General features: G+C 37.3%; 1 protein-coding gene across 3 annotated transcripts in view; it reads right to left on the bottom strand.

Annotated features, from left to right (window-relative positions):
* Positions 1 to 17,605, bottom strand: part of LOC144664616 (leucine-rich repeat-containing protein 9-like) — a 39,689-nt gene extending 22,084 nt beyond the window's left edge. For 2 of the 3 annotated variants that reach the window (XM_078525750.1, XM_078525752.1), the window contains exons 1-17: positions 17,419 to 17,605; positions 12,918 to 12,986; positions 10,827 to 11,048; positions 10,178 to 10,318; positions 9,617 to 9,680; positions 9,006 to 9,076; positions 8,464 to 8,646; positions 7,451 to 7,606; positions 6,506 to 6,720; positions 5,623 to 5,754; positions 4,585 to 4,639; positions 4,040 to 4,164; positions 3,175 to 3,298; positions 2,564 to 2,690; positions 2,319 to 2,379; positions 1,853 to 2,057; positions 137 to 282 (exon numbers count right to left, since the gene is read on the bottom strand). In XM_078525750.1, coding sequence (XP_078381876.1) covers positions 137 to 282; positions 1,853 to 2,057; positions 2,319 to 2,379; positions 2,564 to 2,690; positions 3,175 to 3,298; positions 4,040 to 4,164; positions 4,585 to 4,639; positions 5,623 to 5,754; positions 6,506 to 6,720; positions 7,451 to 7,606; positions 8,464 to 8,646; positions 9,006 to 9,076; positions 9,617 to 9,680; positions 10,178 to 10,318; positions 10,827 to 11,048; positions 12,918 to 12,986; positions 17,419 to 17,490 — 2,168 coding nt within the window. In that variant the 5' untranslated portion in view covers positions 17,491 to 17,605. The remainder of the gene's footprint in view (positions 1 to 136; positions 283 to 1,852; positions 2,058 to 2,318; positions 2,380 to 2,563; positions 2,691 to 3,174; positions 3,299 to 4,039; positions 4,165 to 4,584; positions 4,640 to 5,622; positions 5,755 to 6,505; positions 6,721 to 7,450; positions 7,607 to 8,463; positions 8,647 to 9,005; positions 9,077 to 9,616; positions 9,681 to 10,177; positions 10,319 to 10,826; positions 11,049 to 12,917; positions 12,987 to 17,418) is intronic. The other variant, XM_078525751.1, reaches the window with a different exon arrangement.
* Between the last annotated feature and the right edge of the window lie 63 nt (positions 17,606 to 17,668).

Below are 17,668 nucleotides of genomic sequence, written 5' to 3'. Positions count from 1 at the left end.
AACCTATTTTGCGAGCACTGCAAAATTTTGATAGACCGTTCATTACCCTTTAGACTGTTATTAAGGTTGCTGTTGCTTGCAGTAATGCGTAGCTGCACATTTTATATATAAACCGTTATTGATTTTACTATGTTACCTTGGTCTTGAAGGAATAACAGGCTCCATGTTTAATACATCTCCATCAGGAATCTCCTCTTTCTCTTCATCAGGGTTACCATTCTGTTTATAACTTGTACTGTTCACATCTCCATAATAATAAATAAACGATGATTTGGGCTTCACCTGATAGAGAAATTAAATAAATATTATTACTTATCAATATTATTACTAGCAAGGCTCTAGCCCGGTCTTGTTGATGTTGTACGCCCACAACAATCACCTGCTCTTATTTAGGTTCGTGGGACATGTTTTCCAAGGAGGCATTTAAATTTACTCTTGTAAATGCCTTCTGCTGCACTTAAGGTTATTTTTGGTGCAAAATAACGAACAAAATTATTGGAACCGTCCGTTTTAAAGAGAATAATGACTAAAATTTATCAAGCTTATGATAGACTCGGGCATACAGTGGATATTTTGAAACCCAGCTAAAGAAATTTATGTTAAGGTAAAGAGAAACCAACTCTTTTTCTACATACAAAGTTAAAGTTTTACGCTTGCAGCTGAAGAAGATGGCTAACACTTCAGCTTACTTACTGACTTAACTAGTAGAGCAGTTTTCACTTGAGTGTATTTCGCCTTTGCTTTCGTTTTGCATTGCTATGCTTAGTGATTGGTCTAAAAAACTTGCGCCACTTTCTCAACCAATCAGAAGTAAAACCAAAACCAATCGTCACTCGCCAACACTCGTTTTCCCGCACTTCGTGTCAGATTCATGCATTTGCTTCAAGTTTTGAATGGTTCACTGGATTGTCTGTGTTGTTTGTGATTGGCCAGAGTGATAACTTTGGTTTTGGTTTTATGACACTCATTAAAAAACCGCTTCATACCTGCTTTTGGGGCGTGTTTAAAACACGAAATGGCGAAATGGCGAAATGGCGAAATGACGAAATGGCAAAATGTTAAGATAAATACACGTAAATAATATAGTTTGGTTTCCTTTTGAACTTCAAGGTAGTTCTGTTTACATGTCTAGACTGAATTATTTCAAGGGAACATTTCAATGTTCTGGCCCAGAAATATAATGAATACTTGTCACTTATCACAACGCCAAATTGTACGTATTGCTGAAAGGTCGCAGCACACCAGGATATTTTTTTCATTTAGTACTTGCCAAGTTGCCTATCAGTATCTGCACTGCACTACAGAGCTTACATTGTATCGAAGGACTGATATAGACATCGAACGTTACTCCGTTTCTGTGAAAAGAACGTTTGCCACTGATATCGTGTATGAACTTTATCGCAAAGTAGGTTTGGTTTTGTTAATCCATTTCTTTTGAATGTTGGAGCTCAAAGCATTACTTCATAGCCGAGACTCGGTGGCAAATACGAGATAAACAAATCATTTTCTTCCGATGTCTAAATGAAATGCCGATATCTCGATCAAGAATGTCCTAGGCGAATCAAACAGCGCCCTGTTAACAGGGAGAGACTGGAATCCAAATTATCCATAGGTTCGTGTTAGGTTCGTGACGGGTCTACGTGACGGAGAATTTGTGATTGCAGTTTCTTTTATTTTTCGGGACTTATCTACAAGGATGAATTCGGCAACATATGAAAATTCCAGTACAACGGTAATATCGTATAACTTTGGCTTTTATCTTCAGTATCATTTCGCCATTTCGCCATTTCGCCGTTTCGCCATTTCGCCATTTCGTGTTTCAAACACGCCCCTGCTTTTGCATATTAATTACCTTAGTTATGTACTCAAAGTCAACCACATATTCAGGTAGAACCATCTCGTGGTCGAACACATACCACGCGCACTGCCGCGCGCTGCACTCGCAACTCGTGTCTATAATCGGTCTCTTCAGTGTCGACCCAGGCCTGCTCGGACAGTTCTCATGTTTTTGAGCTCGAAATACAGAGTCCATTCCACGATATGCAGATCTAGTGATTCTAAAAAAAAAAAATTATATTTAGGGAAATGGCAAAAGCAATAGTACTTGGAAAGGACCAATCATTCTATAAGGGATCGTGGAAATTACCTAAAAATCAGTAAAAATGAAGGCTTAAGTAAGGTTTTGAACAGTTCTGGACAAAGTTTTGACAAAACAGTTTACCATATGCTATTGAGGTTTTTGGGTTGTTAAATGATTGGTGAAACAAAGGAAGTATATTTTCATAATGGTACCTGGTAAATGCATTTCTTTCACTTACTTGTTGTCTTTTTTCGCAGGTACGACCTTCCCAACAAAAACTTTTGCTACAATCAGCTGACCTAACAACAATAAAAACAGCAAGGTTTACCTAAAAATGCAGGAAAGCAAACGAGCATTCAGTGGTCTAGTCCTTTAAGGACACTTTATGACCTACTATATGATGTAATAGGTGACTATTTTCCAGGCGACTACTCTGTCATATGTGGTGTAATCTCTCATGATTTGTCTCTTAATAGTCCTTACCATGTCTAAAAGGGCACTGGTCTGTGCTTCCTCTTTGCTTGGCTTTTGCTTTGAGAAAGTCCACTCTTCTCTTATCACTGACGCTTACACTGTTTGCCAGTGGAACACCGCCATCTTCATTCAAGCTCTACAAATAAGAAAAAACATGGTGAAATGTTACATGAGGTTATAAGGGTGTTCTGAATGTGCACATCACTTTTATCCTCATGCTGAAGACAGGCATTTGAGAATTGAGCCAAGTGATGAAATAGCCTATACACTAGTTTATACAAGACTATAGCAAATACCAATCTTTCATAGGTCGACAGAGCACATGGAGGCAGTGTGACTGGGAGGCGGGGGTTTGGACATTAGGGGAGCATGTGAAACAGAGGCGGGGATGATTGGTGCGAAAAATCCTAAAGGACCCAATCTGAATGTGGCCCAACTTCTTAAACCCTTAAAGGATACCAGACTAAAAAATATTTACAGAATTTATATTTCTATATTTATTTGCATACTATACAAGACCTTGACTGCTAAAAATAGTAGCATTTTGCCCAGAAGTAAGTTAAAGGAGGAGCATTCCCATTTCTTTCGTATGCGAGTCCCATCCGACACACTGGACGTACCTCATAAACTGCAGCTGAGCGGAATCCTTCCTCCAAGACCCTGATTGGTTCACTGTTGCCGTTGAGTAAAGACGGGTCCCACATGAAGAACAAATACTCTAACAGTCGCTTGTACGACCTCCCCCTGGAAAAAGGTATTAACATTCATTTTAGTCAAATTTAGAGCAGGTTTTATGAGAATGAAAACCAAAAGGGTGGCAGAGACAAGTGAAGGAAAGAGATGGGGTGGGGTCGATCCGTATTTGCTCCATTTTAAACCTGTCAAACCGGGATATTACAATGCCTCACAGTTGAGATCAAGATGCAGCTACGTAATTGGTTTTGACTCTGATACCACAGAAGTCATGAGATTTCATGGGAATAATGGAATCATTCAGTTTTTAGAAGCAATCTACTTTCTTAATTCCTAGAGTTGGGTAGCTATAGGGAACCAAAACGGTTGCAAACTTTAATCTTTCCTTTTTTTTGCAAAAGCCTGTCTTTGGATCTCCGAGAATGGGCTTGAACAGAGTATTTCAAGCTCTTGAATAAATTCAAAAGTCACACTATTTTATTTTTAAGGGAGCAGTATGTCATGGGGGAGCAGGATGGGGCAGTGGTGAGAGCGCTCCCCTCCCACTAATAATGTGGCCTGAGTTCGATTCCTGGTTGTTGGTCCTCATCCTTGCTCCAAGTGTTTTTCTCCAGGTTCTCCGGTTTTCCTACCTTCACAAAAACCAACACTTCTAAATTCCAATTTGATCGGGAATTTGAGGGATTCATGTTTGTTAGTCACAAGACTATTAAGTGCTACCTCACAAAATAAAGACGATTTATTTTATTTATTTAATAATAGAATGTTACAATTAGCACTTTAAAGCCTTACTTGGTTAAATCTACAATGTCGTCCCGGTCCAGAATCTGATCAAGCTTGTCGTCAAATCTTGTTCTCAAGATTCTGTTATGTACTCTTGTGATTCTGTGAACTGTTATTCCAGAAATTCCAGCACCCTGTTAACACATAAAATGTACACTCAACCTTTCATACATAGATAAAGAGACTATTTTATTTTTTCATGGAAGCAACAAAATTGTTTTGACATTTTATTGTTAAGTCTTGATTTGATGCCAGGAAAATGATTAAAGGAAAAGAAAGGTAAATAATAATAATAATAATAATAATAATAATAATAATAATAATAATAATAATAATAATAATAAACGAATATTTTTAACAGGATTAACCCATCAGTACTTGAGTGTACTGTTATCTTAGGGGTCCTGAAATTTAAACTTGACACATGTTTCACACAAAATGCATTAAGAAGAGAAAGAGAAAAGTGGTCCATTTCTATGGCAAGTTTATGGTAAATGAAAAAGTAAGTTTTTATAAATCTTTACAAATACAGATGAAGAAGATTTAGTTCCTACCAGGTAATCTCCAACACAGAATCTTGACAAAACCAGATCATGACAAGACTTGTACCTAGAAAAAAAATTGTTTGTTAATTTTTTCTGACAACTTTGAGGAAGGTATACGTAAGTTGGCATGTCGGCAGTAGAGCAATCATTTATTGATATGAGACAAGTTAAAGTCAGCAGACAAAAAAATATGGACAAGTGCAGAAAAAAAAATGTGACAGAATTCTTTCTATCACAGAACAGTTCTACAGTTTTCATAATAAGTGTTAGGATGTGTTAGGACTTGTCCTGGCTTACTCTCCCCTCCCCTTCCCCACCACCAATAGAACATTGAACAATACAATACTACCATTTTCGAGCGACTGTGAAAGGCAAACTTTTTTCTGTGTTTTCACAAGTGTAAAACATTCAAGTTTGTCTAGACAAACTGTCGCGTTTTACAAGTAAACCATTTAACGTTGTTTTACGTAAAAAATACTCTCAAAATAAAAATAAGTAAATAAACAATCGCTGATCGCTGTCACAACAATTGCCAGAAATGTAAAGCCGCCCTTTTCTGTCGACATTCATTGAAGAAATATAGAAAGTCGACGCAAAAGTTTTCAAAACCATTGTTTCATGTGTAGGAACACACCGGCGGAGCTGTCAAACTTGACATGTTGACGCTCCAAACGTTAATTGGTTCAGTTGAAAAACGCGACGGTTTGTCTAGTCAAACTTGAATGTTTTACCCTTGAAAAAACGCGGAAAAAAGTTTGCCTTTCACGGTCGCTCGAAAATGGTAGTAGATAGAACAATAGAACAATACAGACAATACTCGGGGTGGGGCTGGGGGTATACTGTCAAAAAAAATTGCAGTGGTGGGCTGCACTCTTACCAAAATCCTTAACGTATTTTAGACCAAAATGGTCAAAATTGTTTGTCTAGTTCTGACCAAAATGGAAATGAAAATGGCTTGAAATCCTGTGGGTAACAATATTTCAACAGTGGAGGAGGGGGGGGAATTTGATAGGAAAAACCCCTCCATATAACAATTTCTGTATGTACCAAGGATCAGTGGGTTTGCCATCTTCAAAGCGCACATTCCCTCCTGTCTCCAGCTCAAGCAGCAGTCGCTGTACTGTCATCTCTGACACATTGTTGACTTGCTCACAGCTTTCCTGATGACACTGATCAATCCTGAAATAGTGAAAATATACCGGTATTAAAATCATTAATTTCCAAGAAGGATCAATGTGCAGTTTCTTCTTAAAAGATTGGAATTATTGATATCAAATGTATGGAGATCAGTAAGGAGAATTTCTATCTTGATGAGTTAGAGAGTGAACAGCCAGTCAAGCCACTACAGTCCATTCAGCCAGGGTTTAACTCTTGTTTCAATTGCATCTTGTGACTGTCTTTCTCAAAGGCTGAATGTTCTTTATAAGGTTATCCCAACAATTTACCAGAACTCATTTAATTTAAACTCCTGGGTGTACTGTGAGAGTCAATTGGCTTGCCAGAGAACACAATGCGGGGGCGGGGTGGGCAGGGTGGTCTGAACATCCTGCTTCTCGTTACTTTTACTCCCAGTCCCCACCCCTTTGTTTAGTGGTTCCCACCTCCTTGTGTTATTTCTATTGCAAAATTTACCTAATGTTGCACAATTTTTCTCAACTTTTCCCGGTTTCCACAACCTTGGGAATCCTGCTTCCTGTCCTCGCTTCTACTGCCTCCCCTATTCTCCTGTGTTCTGCCCCCTCCTGTCCCCCTCCACAATGCAGGCCTCGCAGGCACAATGCAGGAAACCCAGTCAGGCACAAACTTCCAACTTTCAGCCAGTGAATCTCAAACCCAACAAACTTTACATTACACTGCACCCTCTAGAAAGGAGGTGGGTTAAAAATTGATAAAGAAAGGAACATGCCAACGGATACACAGTTGAGCTTACTCTTCACACTGTTTCTGTAACTTTGCAATTCTCTTCAGCAGTGCATCTTTTTTCTGTTGTAATCTCTGTGAGTACATCATGGTGTCAGCAGCAATGTTCCCTTTCTCTTCATTGTTTTCCATTTTTTCTTCGTCGCCAGCCGCAGGACTGATTGGACTCTTGTTTTCTTTGAAAGATGACAAACCTTCGCCATCTTCCTCAACTTCTCTTTCAATCTGCAAGGAATATATACTGGTAACACATCTATAGACCATACTGCTTACTGACTGAAGAAGAAGGCTGGATAACGCTTATTGACTGAAGAGGAGGGCAACATAATACTTGTTGTTATAACTGAAAATCTGGACAATGGTAAGTGACTTAGTGACCCAGGGAGGGTGTACACTCGGATCATTCAAGTAACAGGATGATTGAACGGAGACAAAAATCAAGACCTAAAAAAATTCCTAGGGCTTTCAACAAAACCCCCGAAAAAAACCCCAAAAATCAACCGCAAAACATGTTAACTTTGTTTGTACTTTATCCCCAGAACTCTGCAGCCAAGACGCTACCACAAATCTTTGGATTGTTTTTAATACTCTAAAACATCCCTACTAAAATCAAAAAATACTTGCCAAATTTTCCTACCCAAAAAAATTCTGGAATCAAAAATTTCAAACCCCAAAAAATCATTCAATCATCCCCATCACTTGAAATTCCGAATACCAAACCCCCCCCCCTCCCCCCCCCGGGTTTGGTGCCCAAAAAAATTCGGATCAATAGTCGTTTCTGGAAACTGCCCACCTACCCCTCCCCAAACCTAACATTTTGCCGAAGAAAGAAGTCAGGTATAGTTGGGGGGGGTGGTGGGTTCGCCATTGATCCAAAAATTCAAGGTAGCAAAAACGGCAAACGAAAAATCCACTAGTTAAATGTATAGCATGAAATTGTGTTTATATAACATACATCTTTGACAGCTGAAGAGAGCTTGTGTATCCTATTCTTAGGTTCAGCCTGAAGAACTGATTTCTCTGTCTCCAGTCTGAAGAGCAAGTCAGCTTTGTTCCGTTGTAGCGTCTTCACTCGCATGTTGTAGTACATCTTTTTCTTGACAACTGTGGTCTAAAAAGAGATCTTGTGTCAACATCAATCTAGCAGGTGACCCTAAAATTTTGCACACAATGGAATCCTGATTTCTCGAACCTCAAGAGGAAATGAAAGTTGGCTCCACAAATCGAGAAGTTCCAGAGTAAAATGTAAGTGTGACTCAGGAAGGGAAGCAACTTTGGTTCAAATTATCAGGAGGTGCAAGAAATTGATGATTCAAGAAATCTGGATTCCACAGTATTTTACTTTTTCTTGAGGTAAGGGAAATAACTAATTTTTAAAAAGAAAAAAATTATACAAAAAATTTTAAAATACGATAATAGGTCGCTGTTTAAAAAAAAAAAAAAACGGCAAAAAAAAAAAAAAAAAACAAAAAAAAAAAAAAAAAAAAAAAAAAAAAAAAAAAAAAATAAAAAAAAAACCACCCCCCAAAAAAAAACAAAAAAAAAAAAACCCCAAAACATAATATACCCTATATAGTCATGCAATGAGTGCAGAGCATTCCCCTTTCAGTTTGAAATGTTGGTAGAGATCATAATGCTTTTCAAAAACATGCAAACTCTGCTCAGAAAACCAGTAAACTGGTTTACGGTTTTTGCTGCCGTCAATCATCTAAGTGGACCTCACAGGAAACAAAAGATCACTTAAGGCAGGTTAAAAAGTCACATCTGTCAATTGTGATTGGTAGCTTTGGATGTATTTTCTTTATTTCTGTTTTTCAAGGTTTGTTGGCTGTCACCATAGTTATGATTGATGGAAGCCAAAAAATGCAATCGTTAGTTGGGTTTTGAACTTCAGAATTTGCATGTTACTGAAAAGCGCAATGAATACCATCATTCCTTTCCTCTTTCTTTAATTAATGCTTTCCATACCTCAGCCAAATCCTTTAGACTTTTATTTTCCACACAGTAGGAATCCACGCGACATAGATTAGGAAGATGATACAACAGGTGTGTTGAGTAGTTGCACAGTAATGCCACAGGGTTGGGTCCGTACACAGGGTCCTTGAGACTTAATGACTCCAGACAGGGCAGCTGTGACAGGTTTGTTAGATCCTATAGTAAGAAAACAGATGGATTCCAAACTCTCAGTGGTTCTTGCTTTGCTTAAATGCTTTTGCTCGGTTCTCTGGTTTTTCCACAATGCAGCTGACTTAATTTCATTTGATGGAAGCTGGCAATAACTACTTGTGTGTAAGCATAGTATATTATTAATAATAATAATAATTATTATTATTTTGATATTCTCATCAGCTGTACATTATTGATATACGTCAAGCTACCGGTACATATTTTCTAAGAATGGCAATTAAAGATTATAAATATTCTAAAATATGCATTGCTTGCAACATTTTAATTCATGTTTGCTTTGAATTTACAAAAAAAAAAGAATCACTAAAAATTTAAATACATACCTTTAAAGATGCAATACGATTTGCAGATAGATTTAAAGTTTTAAGATTAATATTTCCATTGAGGGAATTTCCTATAAAAATAAATAAATCAAAAGTTATTTTTTGATGACTATAACATTGTAGGATAAAATTTCAAAAAATAAGCCCTCCCCTCCGCACCAAAAAATAAGCGCCCTCAAAACATAAAACCCCCAAATCTTAGGCACTGTGAGAGTAAAGTGTCTTGCCCAAGAACATTGAAGGTAAGGTAGGTAAGGTAAAGTCTGTGTCCGAGCCATGAGGCTCATACAGCCGGAGCTTATCCCGGTTTCCGTAGCATTAAGCGACTAGGAGTATTGCTACTCCCCCCTGGATGGGATGCTAGTCCATCGCAGGGTTACCCCCCAGCAGTAAATTCGCCGGTACCCATTTATACACCTGGGTGGAGAGAGGCACTGTGAGAGTAAATGTCTTGCCCAAGAACACAACGCAGCGCCCCGGCCAGGCCTCGAACCAGGGCCGTTCGACTGGGAGTCGAGCGCGCTAACCATTAGGCCACCGCGCCTCCCAAGAAGAACATTGAAACAGTATTATTATTAGTAAAAGCTCTTCGATCAGGACTACATGCTTACCTATTTTTGTTATCTGATTTCCAGCTAGGTTCAGATCAAGAAGGTAAAGAAGCCCTTCTAAACCCTACAAATATGAAAAAAGAATGTTACACCTAGTTAAAACAGCAAAAATGGTAAATAATATAAGAGGGGAGTCTTGTTTAATATAAACTGCCTTCAATTTATCCATATCATATCATTCATCTGCTAGTCTAGTCTTCTAGCTGGCAACATTTTAAGCAATAAAAACAAAGCTGCATTTCATAAGAAAATGTGTCCCCAAGACACTGTTCCATCTTCAGTGGAGAGGAGGGTGGGAGAGGGCATCTGATCTTCCTGCTTCCTTGCAACATTTGATTCATTGAATTATTACAGTAGAACCCCGGTAACTTGAACTCGGATAACTTGAACAACCCTGCTAACTCGAACTAACTTCTATTTCCCTTGGACCCACTTTTCAGTCATTTTTACTCGGTAAGTCGAAAACCCTGCTAACTTGAACTGTTTTTCGTTTCCCTTCAGAGTTCGAGTTACCAGGGTTCAACTGTATTTTCATCATGTTAGTTTTCTATCAGTACTTACCTCTATTTCATTGATTTTGTTGCTGTTGAGCCACAACACATTGAGATGCTCCAGATGTGAAATATTCTCTATTTTAGAAATCTTGTTGTCATACAATAAGAGCTTTTTCAACTGCTTGCAGCCATTAAGGCCAGAGATTGTCTGGTGAGACAAAAAATAATAATAATTTACCATATTTATTTAAGTACACAGCAGTGTATTATGAATTGAAGTATAATGGAACCGGCCCTCTTAAAATCACTTTTTAGACATTGCTACCTTGGGCAATTTCATAAAGCTAAAAGATTTTACATTGTGCTATTTCTAGAAAACATCCATACCCCTCCCATGAACAGTTTTTTGGAATGACCCCCCCCTAACCCCCCACAAATTCCATTTGCTTCCCTTTTCTTTATTTTCTTTTTCGCGCGCGCGCCTTTCCGTGGCCACCCAACAAACTTTTTACAAGTGTAATCTTGTAATATTTTACATTTTCACTGTGTTTGGTTGATAATACGATGCAACAAGTTTCCATTTGATCGTATTCAACTATGCAGGAGGCGTGTTTGTCTAACAAATAATAATATAACGAGAGCACACTTGTTAAAAAGTTTGTTGGGTGGCCACGGTAAGGTGCGTCATGCTGTAATTATCCGACTTATTAACTTACAGTTAGCTTGCTTTCTGACACACATAGCTCTGTCAGGTTAGGTAAGCATTCAAGATTCTCCAGTACAGTGATCTGCTGCCCCATCAGCGTCAAGCTTTGGAGGTTTGGAAAGTACTCCATGCCGATAATCTTAGGAAATCCAGAAAAGAACATCTCCAACTTTGTGGCATTTTTTCCAGATCCTTTCTGCAGCTTGTCAAACTTCACTCCATTTATGGTGCACTGAAAAATTATAAATTAAACAACAATATATTATTATATAATTTATTACAATCAAACCACATGGGATGAAAAGTAGGAATGACAAGTTACATCACTGAGTGCATCGGTCCTAAGTGATGATCTGGAAGGCATCATTGATGCAACTCTACCAGATGATCTGGGAGTATCTTGCATATTCTCGCTAACCCCCTGCCTAAACAAACTGTAGGATTGCCTCACCTTGTATGCTGGCAGAACTAGCATTGTTTTGAATAGAAAAAAAACCGACTTTATAAAAACAAATTGCAACCCAATTTTTGAACCAAAACATGCCACCTTTACCTTGTAATGCAATGAATAAACCACTTTTGGATCATTTTGACAAGTTAATTGAAAGGGCACAGACAACAATAGCCCTTCGAGTTTTTGGCTAAATTTTAAACATATTTGTCAAAACAGCTCCAAATTTTGCATGCAAGTTTGTGTCCATTCAATTTTTCATTATATCATGAATGCTCCATATCTAAGAGCACAATAACTTAAAATTCAAAGCATTCATATTTTACATTGATTATGATATGTTATTTTTATTATAAGAAACAATACCTACCATAGACCATATGAAGGACCATTGCCGAGCAGAATATGTAATTTTTGAACACAGAGACATGTGTGTCTTAGCTGTGTATTAAATATGTAATACCGTTTTGATATACTTTGGGATTACAGATTGCCTGAGTGTAGCACACAGCTAACACAGCAAATAACAATAAGTTTTCTTCGGTTGCACTCAATTCTTCAGGTGCAAAACATTGTACAAACAATAACTTTGTTTACAGTCAAAACATTTGTATCACATTACAAAAGTGTTCTGATACTGTAACAAAATGCAACTAAAGAAATTATAAACAATGATAAATCGATCACTGTGAATTATTCAGGAATTTTTCTTAGGCAACAAAGGTGCTTCTTTTTAAATGGTTTGCAAAAGCAAAATAATGTTTTTTTGTTGAGACTAAAAACAAATCTTTTTGTTTTCTATCTTTGCACCATGCTGAGCTGGTATTTAAATTATCAAAGATTTATAACCAAACACAATTCTTCAGTGTAGAAAAATAGATTGTTTTAAAGATTCACAAAAACCTATACAATAAAATTGTAAACATGTATTTGTATGCTGTTGTTTATTTTGTTTTTGATATAAAATTTTTCCATTGTTTCATTTTCCTTTGTTAGACTGTCTCATATTGATTAAATTAACATAAAACAAAAGAATTTCAATTAAATTCATTGAAACTGGTTTTCAAGAATATTATTTTACCAAAAAAAAAATTTAATCTGCAATATAGGTATAAAAACGTATTTTATGCACAATCGTTTGTTATAATTTTACAAAGGAAAAGATATGCTTTTGTGTAGTATTTTACATTTGAGTAAGCCAGCTACATACAAAATAACTGTTGTGGTTTAAATTTATCTTTGGCTTAAAATTTTTCAAACCAAGTTGTTTTTTCCCTTGGTTTCAAATTATGAGAAATGAATACAAGACAATGAAAAACAAAAATCAAACTTGTTTTAAAAATTTCAAATTAAAGATAAATTAAAACCACAAAGAAAAAAATATACTGTTTATAGCATAATCAGATGAATAAAAACAAAGCGAAGTGTAGAAAAAATAACAGTGAACAGAAGCAGGCCAAATCACGGCAGTTGAAAATGATGATAAACTATCTTTACCTGTACAGATCGCAATTTAATTATCTGATGCTGGGATAAAAACTCTAAAAATGATGTAAATTTAATCACATTTCTTTTTTAAATTTTATACAGAGTTTGTAGATTAATTTATTTGTGCATGAAAGTGCAAAGTGATAAAAATAAAACTGTTACCAGCTCATCAAGAGAACTTTTCTTTTTTGTCCTTTTTGCTCCTTTATTGTAAGACTGAACAGCTTGTTTCTTCACCACCCAACGGAACAAAACAAAAACAAAAATGCAAGCAAAAACATAAAATTAAAAGTAAGCAAATGGCAGAAATCAAAGCAAAGTAAAACAAAGTAAATAACATCATGCATAACAGGGCCCAAAATTTTCTTGACCATTTTATCTAACAAAAAAGATAGCCACGTTATGGATTTTATCCAATTTTTTATTATTAAGTAATAATGCAACTCAACAACATTGGAGTGTCTTTTGTTGGCAAACTGCCACACTTTCAAAAACTGCCAAAAAAATAAGCAATACCCCACCCAAAAAAACAAGCAATACTCCATGTCCCTGTTTTTAAGGTTCAAATGTTCAGTTACCACGCTATTCTATGCAAGCAATAAATTGTATTTTAAATAAACGCCGCCCTCGAATAAACACTGCACTCGAATCACGAAAAATTTAATAAACGCTGCGGCGTTTATTCGAATAAATACGGTAATTAAACCATTTTCTTAGAAGAAAAAAACCTAAAAGTCCATATGAGTTAAAAAAGTAATCATACCGGAATGTAGACATAAACCTGTTGGCATGTAGTAATTCCAGGAACACCAGAACACCGGAACACCCCAGAACACCCGGAACAGTATGAAAAACCCGGAACACCCCGGAACACCTTCTAGAAAACCCGGAACACCCCGGAACACGTACAAAAATACCCAGAATACCTCTAGAAAACCCAAAACACCTCCAAAATACCCAGTGCTCCATGATATTGTTTTTAATTATTGTTCAATGCCGTTTTAATAACCACAACGATCGCGCTCTAGCTTAAAGAGGGGCACAAACCTTTCTAACACACCAACAACTGACATGCCTAAAAATCCTGGTAGAAAGGGAAGCGTCCCTTCGACGTCTAAAAGATCTCACCCGGGCAAAGCGAGCGTACCCCCAAAATCATTCCGAACCATTGCCCAATGCGAGACCGTTCTTTTTAAAAGAGATGCAGTCCCGCATAAAAGTTTGCCAAGGGTGCAGAGGGTCACTTAAATCAACATCAGGCACGATTTGCATTCCTCCTTTTGATTTTTGTGTTGCCCGAAAGGAACGGCGACCATTCAGGGACCATGAAACAGGGCTGCTCTGCACCCCCTCTCGGGAAACGGATGTACACCACCATCTTCGCGTGTCGTGTATTCAGAAACAAGAGCCTTTATTTATTCTGCGCTCTCTTTCAATCCCTTGAGGTCTGCCCCTGACTCGTCTCCAGTCGTCTCTTATGCGAAAATTGCAAGACGCGAAGGATGATTCCCTCCGTGTTCAACAGTTGACTCAAGACGGACTCAAAAGACGACTGGGGACGAGTCAAGAGTCTGCCCCTCACGGAATGCCATAAAACCTACCTCGAGCAAGAGTTTGGTTTTAATGCCAGTGAGATTTGATTTGATTTGACTGGGACACTGGACAGCTTTAAGCGACCCGTTTCCGCTCTGAGCCCCTTTCTTCTGGCACTGCTGATCTAGTTCGCGTTTGTTGTTTATATTGTCGAGTTTCTCATCTGTGCTCACCACATTTGAAATGTTTTTTTTTCTTGAAACGTTTCTATACCTAAGTTTCCACACCACTTTTAGTGACGATGTCATTCGTTGATTACTCCCCACACTATTACCTTTAGTTGGCCCTCTCTGTTTTTTAACATCTGAATGCAGCGGCTAACAGGATGTTTTTGAAGAAATAATGGCAAACACACTATTGCTCTGTTTTCATAAAGCTTTGCGTTTCAAAGATATTGACATAATTATATAAAAAATTAACAAGAACATGTAAGTTGTGTTTATGAAAGCGGTATTAAACAATTATGCCAGGCCTTTGAGCATTTTTTTACATCTTATTGCAAACTTGTTACTGTTTTAACTATGTATTAAAAAAATCATTTCCAACGACACCAAACATCAAAAACAAATTTCTAAGCTCCAATATACCCACTGAATCGCTCAAAGGACGTGACGGATTTTTCCAGTGAACTTTCAAACTCATTTTCTCAAGCTCTGATAAAAAAAATGTCTTTGGTGTTATTCACGGATTATTTTGGTACTCGATTAATATTAATATTAATATTAGTTAATATAAGTCGATGGTAAGCATGGTGATAATAACGCCTTGCTGGGGTGTGTCACAGGCTTTCTTGGGGTATGTAAAGGTTTTGGAAGGTGTTCCGGGGTGTTCCGGGGTGTTCCGGAATGTTCTGGTGTTCCGTGTTCCGGAGTTCCTGGAATTACTACATGCCAAACCTGTTGGTCACTTTTCAAAAACTGACTTGTCATTAACACAGTGACCATGTTTTAACTACATTGTGGTTTCAAAAATTCTGGGCCCTGTTTTGCTTTAGCAGTTAAGCTGTTAAGGAACAAGAAGTGAAGACCAAAAGAAAACCAATATCTCCATAGTAAAGAAACACGAAACAAACAAGAAAAACAGATTAAACCGATTTTAAGCAAAGTTGGAGAACAATGTAACAAATGAATATATTAGGGGTTGGTTGTTATAAGTGGGTACATCAAGAATAACAGTTCTCATTAATGACTCATAACATCTACATTCCATTTACATGAGCACAGTTTCAAGCTACTTCCTGCTATATATCTGCTAAAAAGGCATAAATTTTAAGATCAGAGGTGCAGAATGCAACTCAATCAGCCTTACATTAATTCATTGTACACTTGTAAGGAGTTTAATTTATCTACTAGTTTCTTTTTAACAGCTAAGATTTCCTATGACAGCAAAGGCAGCATGAGTCAGAACTGAACCTTGTGCAACAGATCCATATACTGCATATAGACATCTGTTTAAATAACACACACACTCATGCACAGAAACCTAACCAAAGTAAGAAATGTTCTGTTGCATTCGGGTAGAGCCATAAGCGTAAGACTTGTCATTATGCTTGACAGTTGGCAAGTATCAGTACATGTAGGTTAGAGATCAGGCTCAATTTTTTTTTGATTCTTATCTTTGCCTCCAACAGAAATGCAGACTCCACAGGATGTAGTTTAGGCACCACAAGAATAGGAGTAAGCTGTGGGATTGTGGGTGAGGATTTCTGTTCTTTGAAGAACAAGATGGAATATTGCCTACCTTATTATAGGAAATTAACGCGTCATGAAATTAACGCGAATTTCAAACTTTCACATTAATTTAAGTCACGTTAATTTTTGTTAACATTAATTTCTGTGCCGTTAATTAAGTGGAGCGTTAATTTCCATGACGTTTATTTCCATTATTTTGGCCCCAATTTGTTGAAATAAACTTGTTCCTGTTGTGTACGTCGCGTTAATTTCCTTCATTTTGAAATGTTACCCCCTCTTTCGCGTTAATTTCCTTTATTGGGAAGTAATTTTTCCTTCAATTCGCGTTAATTTAAGTCGCGTTAATTTCAAATACCTTAATTAACACAAGCGTTAATTTCCTATAATAAGGTATATTATATAGTTACTCACTGGCTGTTTTCACACTAGGGAAACCATGACCTGTCTGAACAGATAATGCGACTGGACGGATAACGTGTTACCATACATGAAGATGACACAGGACGCTTTATCTGTCTAGATGAAGTATATTCTGTAGCTTGCTTTGAATGACAAACTACAAAATATACTTCATCTACTAGTAGATGAATAATGCATCTCGTGTCTGTCTTTATACTAGAGGGTGCATAATGATTTATTATCCGTCCAGTTATACTGTCTGTCGTGACGGATAACATGTCCTCTAGTATAACAATGGCCAATGAAATGCAAATAAGTGTGTAGGCATTGGTAAATTGACTTTCTGCAACCCTGCAACCCAGAGGCTGAGGACCAGGGGTGTCTGCAGATCCATAGTATCATGAACAATCGTTCAACTGTGCAGTGCACTTTTTAACTTCCTGTCACAAATAAAAAGCAACTCACACATGAACCACCTGGGAATAACACAACTTGCAAACAGAGTGTTTAAATGAAGAGAATCTTTTCAATAGTCAAGACTAGTTAGTTACACAGGATCAAGTCATTACTTTGGAAAACAACCTGTCTTATAAAATTACATCACAGCTGTGTGTAAAATTTATTTGACATCACTAATTAGAAGACAGTGCAGTTAACATTTTACTTGCTTTACTAGATTGATGAAATCTTAATGTAAACAACTGAAAGCTTATAAAACAAACGTGCATGCTGATCTAGGTATGAGTGGAATCTTCAATTTTTAATGCGTTGTTAATAACAAATTCCCTGTTGTTATTTCCGTTTATTAATCTTTCAATCGACCATAACAAAACGGGTACGCAACAAAAACGCCAAATCAAAACTGATCACAAAAAGCTTTTAAACATTACAGCGCGACCCACGAAGAACTAAAACCACAAAGACCACGCGCTTCAAGAAAGCTGAAAATACAAAATTCGCTTGTGCAAGAATCGACTCACCAATTCCCTTAAAGATTCTTCGTCCTCCCCCGAGGAGGAGCCGTCCGATTGTCCTTCTTTGGCGCTCGTCATTTCTTCACCTCATTCACATTCATTCTTGGGAGGATAAAGTCGTTTCTGAATGATTTTTCTCGTTGAAAGTAAATTGGCGCGATGCAACTGATACCAGGGCGCCATGTTTTCTCGAAGACTCAAAATCGAACGATCTGATTGGCTAACAGTTGCTCTAGAAACTCTCTCGTCCCAGGTT

The sequence above is a fragment of the Oculina patagonica genome, chromosome 9 (assembly GCF_052425735.1).
Source record: "Oculina patagonica isolate OP01 chromosome 9, crgOcupat, whole genome shotgun sequence".
In the NCBI taxonomy this organism is placed as follows: Eukaryota; Metazoa; Cnidaria; class Anthozoa; order Scleractinia; family Oculinidae; genus Oculina; species Oculina patagonica.
The sequence above is the reverse complement of the archived record's forward strand: the minus strand, read 5'-3'. Positions and strand labels throughout refer to the sequence as shown.